We start from the raw sequence: 9,506 nt of genomic DNA on the forward strand, positions 1-9,506 counted from the left end.
GGTCCAAGATTCCATTCCATAAAATAAGGTCGAAAAAACATAGCACCTCGCCAACCTAACTCTTAGTTCCAGTTTTAAATCCCTGGTACATAGAACTCTTCTCATTTTGTTGAAATTTGCTCTAGCCTTTTCTATTCTTATTTTTATCTCCTGATTGTAATCATTTGTGGAGTTAATCATTGTTCCCAGGTATGCATATTACCTATTTCACCAGTCAGATTTAAAAATCACTAAATGCAATTTACGTTTCACCACGCCATATATACAGTGCGTCTATAAAGGCATTCATTCATGATTAGTTAAATAAACGATAAAATTAGAAATGCCTGAAACAGGTTGATTTTAATTTACTATTTGTTTAAATCATAATCTAGTGTACAGGGTGAACCACATTCGTGTGATTACATCATCACCATTTTGAAGCTTGCTTCTTATTGCACGACATAAGAACTTTTTCATTTTCTTAGATCAAACTACAAATAGTACAAGCTAATTTTTTTAATTATACCTCGACGTTGTATTAAATCGTTTAGTTGTTTATTATTTTTAGTAAGATGGTACAAGATAGTAAGATAGTACGATAAATTTAAAATACAAGTTGCCATTTATTGAAAGCGGCAAATAGCTTTCCAATCGAATTACACACTATTTTTTCTACGACTACACGATATTAAAGAAATAGGCATTTTCTAGTTTCTTCGACAAGACTAAAAGTTGTAATTTATTGAAAGCGGCAAATAACTTTCCAATCGAATTATCCACAATATTTTTCTACGACCACGCGATACCAAAGAAATATGACTTTTCATTTCCGCAGAACAAACTGCAAGTTTCCATTTATTAAAAGCGATAAATAGCATTTCAATCAAATTACACACAATATTCTTTCTACGACTACACGATATTAAAGTTGCAATTTATTGAAAGCGGCAAATAATTTTCCAATCGAATTACACAAATGATTTTTTCTACGACCACACGATATCTATTCTATTGTGCAGAAGAAGCAAGCTTCTGTCGGCGGTCCTACGACCGCTCACCTTTTGTGTTAAATGGAAGCCCTTTTTTTCAATTTCCGGATTTGCCTTGCTGAGCTGATTTCAAAAATGTATAACACGTTGCTTAAAATTGGTACAGGGTGGGCATAAATACAAAAAAAGTTTATGAAAATTGTTTATGGAAAGTAATCCGTTACTAAATGTAATAAACAAATTAAATGGAATTATATACTTTTGCAATTACTGTGATCCACTACCAAAATCAAACAAACGAATATTTACAATAAATGTTCAAATTGTTCTTCATTGATCGTTAGACAATGACTGAACCGGGCATTACTTTCGTATCTAACATTATGTAGTATTGCGGGTATTATATGTCTTTCTTGTCTAATTCGTCTTGTAGTTGTCGGATATTTCCAGGTTTCTTTGTAAAAAGATATCAGATATTAAATAACCCCCATAAAAAGAAGTATAATGGGCATATATCAGGTGATCTACCGAAACATTCCACTAGTCCCATTATTTCTATCCACCTTTGTGAAGAAGTTCTGTTTAAAAATCGCGCATAGTTACTGCGAAATGTGGCGGTGCGCCATCCTGTTGAAACCAGATTCAGCGGTTTAAAACAGTGGGTATTTGAATATACCAGGAAAAAGCTGGATCAGATCAGGAATTAATAAATTTTATAGGGAATCCAGATATAATGGTCCTGTTGAGTTTTCGTCAAAAATATGGAACAATAATTGTATTTCTCACAATACCAGCCCATGCGTTGGTTTTTCGTGGTCTTTGCGTATGGGACACTTGCATTCAGTGTGGATTTTCATCAGACTAATAACGAGTGTTTTGCTGGTTAACACTACCTTTCAAATAAAACGTTGCCTCGTCCTAAAATAAAACGCTATCAATGAAATTGTTATTTTGGTTCATCATATTATAGTCGCAGAATTCAGTTCTTTGGTCAAAGTTGTCTTCAGCCAATTCATCGATAACACGTACTTTATAAGGGTGGTATCTTATTCTTTTTGATACTGAAGACTTTCCAATACCAAAATCCCTTGATAATCTCCGCATTGTATATTCATCAACTGTTGGTCTATCTTGCAATTTGCATCCCTCACATGTCCTAATTCTCTGTATTTACTGCTCACCGTAGATTGTGAAATAGATTCACGATCTAGGTGCACAAAGAGTGATCCGGAAATAAAAAAAGAGTTTCCATTTAAAAAAATGGTGATGACGTCATTACACGAAGATGGTTCACCCTGTATGTTAGATTATAATTTGAAAAAAAAAGTAAATTGAATTCAAAAATTAACCTGTTTCGGGAACATCTAATATTATTGTTTATTTAGGTAATAATGAATTTATGCGTTACTTTATGGACGCACTGTGTAAATAATATCTAAGAGTGACATTATTAGGTATTTCCTATCACGTAAATTGTATATAGGAATTCCTGTACCTATGTATTACCTAAATTTATGCAATGGTTGGTGGAATCGAACATGAGTGAAACTGTCGCGTATTGTATGAGTAGCGTGTTAATTTGTATACACATTTTATCCCAATTTTTTCAGATTCCTCTGAAAGTGAACCTAAAACTAGCGGCAGCGAGTATATTCCATCGTCTCATTGTTCAGACAGTCCGCCATCTAAGAAGATACACGTTATTCAAAATATCGAAATTAGCGAAGGAAATTTGAATATATTAACTGAAAATAATCAAAGCGATAAAAGTTTTGTTATAAACAAGTATCTTACAAGCCTCAACTATAGTGAAAGCCAAAAACCTATTGATATAATATCTAATTGTCATGATGAAGATTTAGCTGTTAGTGAAGGGTTAATTTTAAACCACAATGGAAATAAAATCGTTAACGTAACTGAATTATCTGAAAATGTTTCTAATTGCAATAATAAAGATCTACCAGCAAGTGATGGGTTAAAAACACACTATGAGACATCTGATAAATTTAGTAACAATATCAAAAATCCTGACAGTGGAGGTACAACAAACAGTTGTCAGCTTACTGATAAGTCCATAACGTACAGGAAAAAAAATTGTCGGAATGAAATTGAAATAAAGCAGCAATTAGAAAAAGTGGTAAAAGAGTAAGAAATAAAATGCATGCTTGTTACTACTGTAGTAAGCAAAATATACTTATGGTAAGACACTTCGAAACCGTTCGTTCCGAAGAATCAGAAGTAAAAAAATGTTTACTTCATCCCAAGGGGTCTCAAAAGAGAAAGCAAGCTTTCTTAGAATTGATTAGGGTGGGAGACTTCTATCACAATTGCAACGTTCTTTCTACAAAAAAAGGTCAGCTGATAGTAATTAGACGGCTAACAGCAGATGAAGCACAATTTGTTAGTGATATCAATTATGGTCCTTGTCCCAACTGTCTAGAATTTTTATTGAAAAAACATATCTGGCATCATGTGAAATATACATGCAAGGAAAAAGTTAATATTGATGACCAGAAAGAATCCCGTCATGTTATTGCCGAAAGCAATGCTCTCGTAGCTGATATATTCGAAATTGGTTTTACTAAAGATTTCACAAATTCAACAATAGCAAAGTTTAAAAACGATGAAATTGGTAACACCTGCAACAATGATATTTTGATATTGAAATATGGAGTCATGCAGTACGAGAAGTATGGTGATACTCAAAACGAGTTAATAAGACAAACCATGAGGCAGCTAGCTCGTATAGTTATATCCCTTAAGAAATTAACTAACAGTAGGTCGCAAACGCTTGGCGATTTTCTGGTTCCTGAGAAATTCGATGTGGTTGTTCAAGCAACTAAAGATATTAGTGTGACCATGGAAGCTAGTAGTAACTGTAGACCAGAATTTCATACTCCGAGTTTAGCTTTAAAATTGGGTTATGCTCTTAAGAAATGTGTGGCTATTCAGAGAGGCAGTGCTTTAAGAGCAGGAAATATGGAAAAAAACAAGTCATTGTTATCATTCCTTCAGCTGATGAAAATGGAATGGAGCATACGAATATCTTCCAATGCTATATCCACACTTTACCGAAGAAAATTGAATTCCACTCAACTTTTGCCAATTACGACCGATTTAGTGAAACTTAGTAATTATATCGATACAAACATGTTAAAGGCTAAACAAGAATTAATACAAGACTACACTAATAATTATAAGTGGACACGGCTTGCAACGTTAACTTTATCTAGAATAATATTGTTTAATAAACGCAGATCGGGTGAAGCAGCAAAAATGAAGCTAACCGATTATATTTCCCGACCAACTTGGGCAGAGCAAAATGCGAACGAAATAAAAAATTCTCTCACAATAATCGAAAAAAAAAAAACTGGCAGAGTCATTGACAGTAGTGGAAATTGAAGGGAAACGTGGCAAAAAGGTCCCAGTAATCCTAACTCCAAATACGAAACAATGTATTGATATTTTGATTCAACATAGAGTTACATGTGGTATTTCAAGTCAAAATGTATACATTTTCGCCAGATCTAATCCATCTAGTTCAAATCTTAGGGGGCATGATTGCTTGAAAAAAATATGTGAAGAAATTGATTTGCAGAATCCTTCAGCAATAACGGGAACAAAGTTGCGTAAATATGTAGCAACTGTATGTCAACTATTTGACATGTCAGAAAATAAATATGACTGGTTAGCTTGTCACTTAGGTCAAGACATCAAAGTACATCGTGATTTTTACAGAATGCACGAAAGTGCGATTGAACTCATCAAAGTAAGTCGATTGCTTATAGGTGTTGATAAAGGTGAAGTGAACAAGTTTGCTGGAAAATCTATTGACGAAATAGAAATAGGGGCGTTGTAAAAACATGGCAAATTAAAATGAGAATACTATTTTTTGCTAACAATATAATTTATTAATTTATTGTTTATTAATTTTTTTAGTAACCAAAGCAAAAAAGTCCAAAAAGATTTCCAGAGTTCCAGTTCCATGGACGAATCAAGAAAAGGAAGCCGTCTGCAATTATTTTAAACTTAATACTAAGAAGGGAATTGTACCAAACAAAAAAGAATGTGAGAAATGCATTGAGCTACATCCCATATTAGTTGAAAGATGTTGATCAAAGATTAAATTTTGTGTTAAAAATGAAATTACTAAACTTATGCGCAATAAAAATAGCAAAAAGTAACTAATAATGCTGGATTTTTAGATGTCCTAGCAGTTTTATTTCAAGGTTTTACATTAATTTCTTGGTCCTAATAAGACTAGATTTATTTGAATTATTCACCAAGAATTTTTTATGTTTCAAGTTTTATTGAATGCATATAATCGTTATTTTAATTTACATTTAATTTTACAATTTTTTAATTTAGATATTTCAGTTTATTTAAAGTATTCTTTAGAATTAACAACAATGATATTTTAATCTTAGTTTTGTAACTCATCAAATAACCAAAAAAATTAATGTAGATCCTACCTAACTGTGACACTTTGTAAAACACTTAATTCCTAGAATAACTGTATCTTACTCATTTCTAGTATAAACTACATTGATACTGATACGTGCTTAATATAAAATGTTTCTAAATATATGTATCTAGATTTTTTCTTAAACATGGCAACACTGTTTTCCAAACAGATTTAATTTTTTAATACTTTTGATTGAAGGCATTATAAATATGTCACCAATTAAGGTTTTCCGTCAAATATGGAATGACGAGGTAATGAGCTGTTTAGTGGCCTGCACGAATCTTTACGGAACAAAGCTTGTAAACACAGTGCGTCCTAAAACAAGACACAGTAGATCGCGCGAATTTAAGCCTGTGACCGAAAAGGAAATTGAGAAATTTCTGGGTCTGTGTCTGCTTCAAAGCATGGTAAAAACACCTGTCATTCGAAAGTTATTCACGTATAGTCCCTTATATTACCATCCCGTTTTTTTGCATGTTATGAGTGGACGCCGATTTGAGCAAATTTTAAGAGGTTTTAGTGCCACTTCCAACAATTTTGATCCTCAAGACCGTCTCCACAAGGTCAGAGATTTGTTGAATTTAATCATTCAAAACAGTAACTCCGTATATTCACCTGGTGAAGCATGATCTCTAGACCAATCAATGTTGCTTTATAGAGGACTCTTAGTTTTTAGGCAATACATTAAAAATAAAAAAGCTAAATACGGAATAAAATTTTATTCTCTTACTACATCCAATGGTTACATTTTAAACCTGGAAATATATCAGGGACGAGCTCATAATGAACCAAGGAACAAGCAGTTTCCAAAACTAAAGCGCTTGTACTACGGCTTCTTAGACCTTACCTAAATAAAGACCATCATGTTTATATGGACAATTTCTATAATAGTGTCTCGTTATCATCTAAACTGCTTGCATACAAAACCCACACAACTGGGACATTACGTTCTAACCGACGAGGCAATCCAGCAGTTGTCATTAAAAAAAAACTTAGGAGGGGGAGCACATATGGAGAAAAAAACAAAATGTCAGTGTGTATGTGAGTAAATGGAAGGATAAGCGCGATGTGCACGCAATTACAACGGCCTATCAGCCCAGCATTGTAAATGTAAGAAATAGATATGGGGTTGAAAAAATGAAACCTTGTGAAATAGATGGAGACAATCAAAATATTTCAGGCGTTGATCGAAGTGATCAAATGCTTAGTTACTATAGCTGTCCCCGGAAAACCATTCGGTGGTATAAAAAGGTAATATTTCACCTTTTCGATATAGCAGTCTGGAACTCTTACCATTTGTACAATTCTAGTACAAAGAAGATCAAATGAAATCGTAGGCTTCCACGACCAGAGTCAGAATTATAGTTTTGAAACTATAAAGAAGATCAAGTTCATTGAGTTTAGAGAAGCAGTGGTAAAATCACTAATACAGATAGAAGACGCTAATGATGGTAGAAGTTTTGTGCATTACCAAAAAACAAAAAATAAATCAAAAACATCTACTGTGCAACACTTTTTGGAAGAAATCCCTCTTGCCGACAATTACAAGAACATTTTTCCTGAGATGCAGACAGTGTACTGTAGAAAAAAAAAACGGGTGTGGCAGTCCAGTGGGACTGCCGGTCGAAGTTACACTTCTATACACGCATTCGCCGTTATAAATTTATTTGGGAGTCAATCTGCACAATCATTACATATGTAATTCTATAGGTAAGACATAACAGAAAGAGAAACGGAATTATTAACAACTTACTAACAATGAAGGATTGAATCAATATTTTGATGAAAATGTATATTTTTATTTTCATATATGTATGAAAGGAGTTAAATGCAAAAATTTTTTTACATATACTCTGCAGTAAAATTCATTGTTTATTTTGTTATTAATATAATAATACAATACAAATTAAACTGCAATATTCATAAGTATTTAAAAATGACAATAATATACATAAAAAAATACACTACAATACAGTGCAACATAATTCCATATAATAATACAATACAAATTAAAACGCAATATCCATAAGTATTTAAAAATGACAATAATGTAATAATATTAATAAAAAAGCCCTCTCCGTCTGGGAATCGAACCCCGGTCTCCCGCGTGACGACGGGGATACTGACTACTATACTACCGAGGACATGATACAAGTATATTTCAAAATTGACAGTTCTGAATCATACAGTGATTTATTGAGATTATTATTTTGAAATACAAAAGACTAATATAATTATGAACATTTAATAAATAATACAAAACATATCACCTAAATAATGATATTAATAAATATTTTATTATATGTATATATATATATATATATATATATATATATATATATATATATATATATATATCTTTATATAATATATATATATATATATATATATATATATATATATATATATATATATATATATATAATATTAAATTATATATACAAAAGGAACATTTTTATATTCGAGAGAGGACGAGAGAGAAAATATATCTTCTGTCTCTCTCTTACTCATTATCTTACATATGTAATGATTTCACAGATTCACTCCCATACAAATTTCCAACGTGGAGCGTGCGTATAGAAGTATAACTTCAAAAACGCAAGGAGACAAGATACAGATGCGAGTCATGTACAGAGAAGCCACCCCTATGTCCTGCACCTTGTTTTAAGTTGTGGCATCAATAGTATTATGTAAGAAAAATAAAGGTTATTTTGGCAAAAGCAAGAAGACGTCTATAGCCGCCTGTGTCACAAATGGTACAGAAAAATGTTTATATATATCGTCGTTAGGAATGAAATATCTCCAATGTAAAAATATCCTAATTTTACAGGAGACACAAAAAAACAGTTTACATTGTATTAAATTAGTAATTGATTTTTTTGGCCAAACTAAGATTGATATTGATATTAAGGTGAAACTGATTCCTTAAATCAGTACAAAACATTAAACTAATAAAAAAAATATTACAAACGCGCACATTGGAGAAATTATAAATGATTGAACCGGTACATAGTAGGTATTTCAAATATTGTGTATGGCATGTCATAGTACTATACACCTTGAATTTGGTATTATTGGGGAAACAAGAGTCATATAAACAGTAAAGTGATTTGTATTATCTTTATTTTAAATAAACAAACTTCGACATGTAGTATCAGTATATGATATTTTTACGAACACCCCTGAAAGTATTATTTTTTGTTGATTTTAGGAAGAGTATCGTAAAAGTGATGATGATCTTTTTCAATAACTGATTTGAGGTCTTGCAGATGTTTGAACTTGTCTTTTGATATTTCAGGAGGTGTCTTGTGGAGCGAGTTTTCATAAACCGACTGGTCTTGGCTTTCTCTTCTGTGTGGTAGTAGCTTCCAGTTGTCTGAGTAATCAGTGCATTAGATATAGAGATACCAACAAGCGAGAAAGAGAGTTTTTTGGAATCCTTACAAAAAAGTAATGAAGAGATTGCAAAAATAGAACAATCTACCATGGGCCAATCTACAAATTTTTTTGTGGAAAGAATACAGGCATAATCGTTTAACAGCCTCTAATTTTGGAATTGTATGCAAATTGAGGAAATCTACAAATCCTGCAAACACCACAAAAAAAATATTGTTTTCAGATTTTCACGGATCTGCTGCTACAAGGTGGGGACAAGAACATGAGGCAATTGCAAAACTGGAATTTGAAGCAAAATATAATTTAAAAGTACGAACATTTAATAATGTGGATTATTCATTTCTGCAGAAAATCCGTTTCTTGCAGTAAGTCCCGCTGGTATTATTGATGACGATCATATCGTAGAAGTAAAATGTCCCTATTCGGCTTGTAAGTTGACCCCAGAAGAAGCTGTTAAATTAAAAAAAATTAAATACCTAAGACGCGAAGAAATACTTTAAATTAAAACACACCGACAATTATTTTTATCAAGTTCAAGGACAGCTAGTAATAGCTCAGAAAAAATATTGATACTTTATTGTTTGGACACCTATTATTTTATTGTTGATAAGGTACATATTTATATTAGTTTATAAACTTATTAGAAACTTTTTTTTTCATGTCAGAATTTTTAA

The 9,506-nt window shown here is 32.0% G+C and overlaps 1 protein-coding gene across 1 annotated transcript; it reads left to right on the forward strand.

Moving 5' to 3' along the window:
• The first annotated feature begins 3,128 nt into the window (after window positions 1-3,128).
• Window positions 3,129-4,373, forward strand: LOC140450919 (uncharacterized). The gene has a single exon (XM_072544600.1). It carries the CDS (start codon window positions 3,129-3,131, stop codon window positions 4,371-4,373), a length of 1,245 nt encoding a protein of 414 aa, XP_072400701.1.
• The last annotated feature ends 5,133 nt before the right edge of the window (window positions 4,374-9,506 follow it).

Source organism: Diabrotica undecimpunctata, chromosome 9 (assembly GCF_040954645.1).
Source record: "Diabrotica undecimpunctata isolate CICGRU chromosome 9, icDiaUnde3, whole genome shotgun sequence".
Taxonomy (NCBI): domain Eukaryota; kingdom Metazoa; phylum Arthropoda; class Insecta; order Coleoptera; family Chrysomelidae; genus Diabrotica; species Diabrotica undecimpunctata.

Excerpts from the sequence above, each read along its gene's own strand:
- LOC140450919 (XM_072544600.1), top strand. The coding sequence starts at position 3,129 with ATGCATGCTTGTTACTACTGTAGTAAGCAAAATATACTTATGGTAAGA.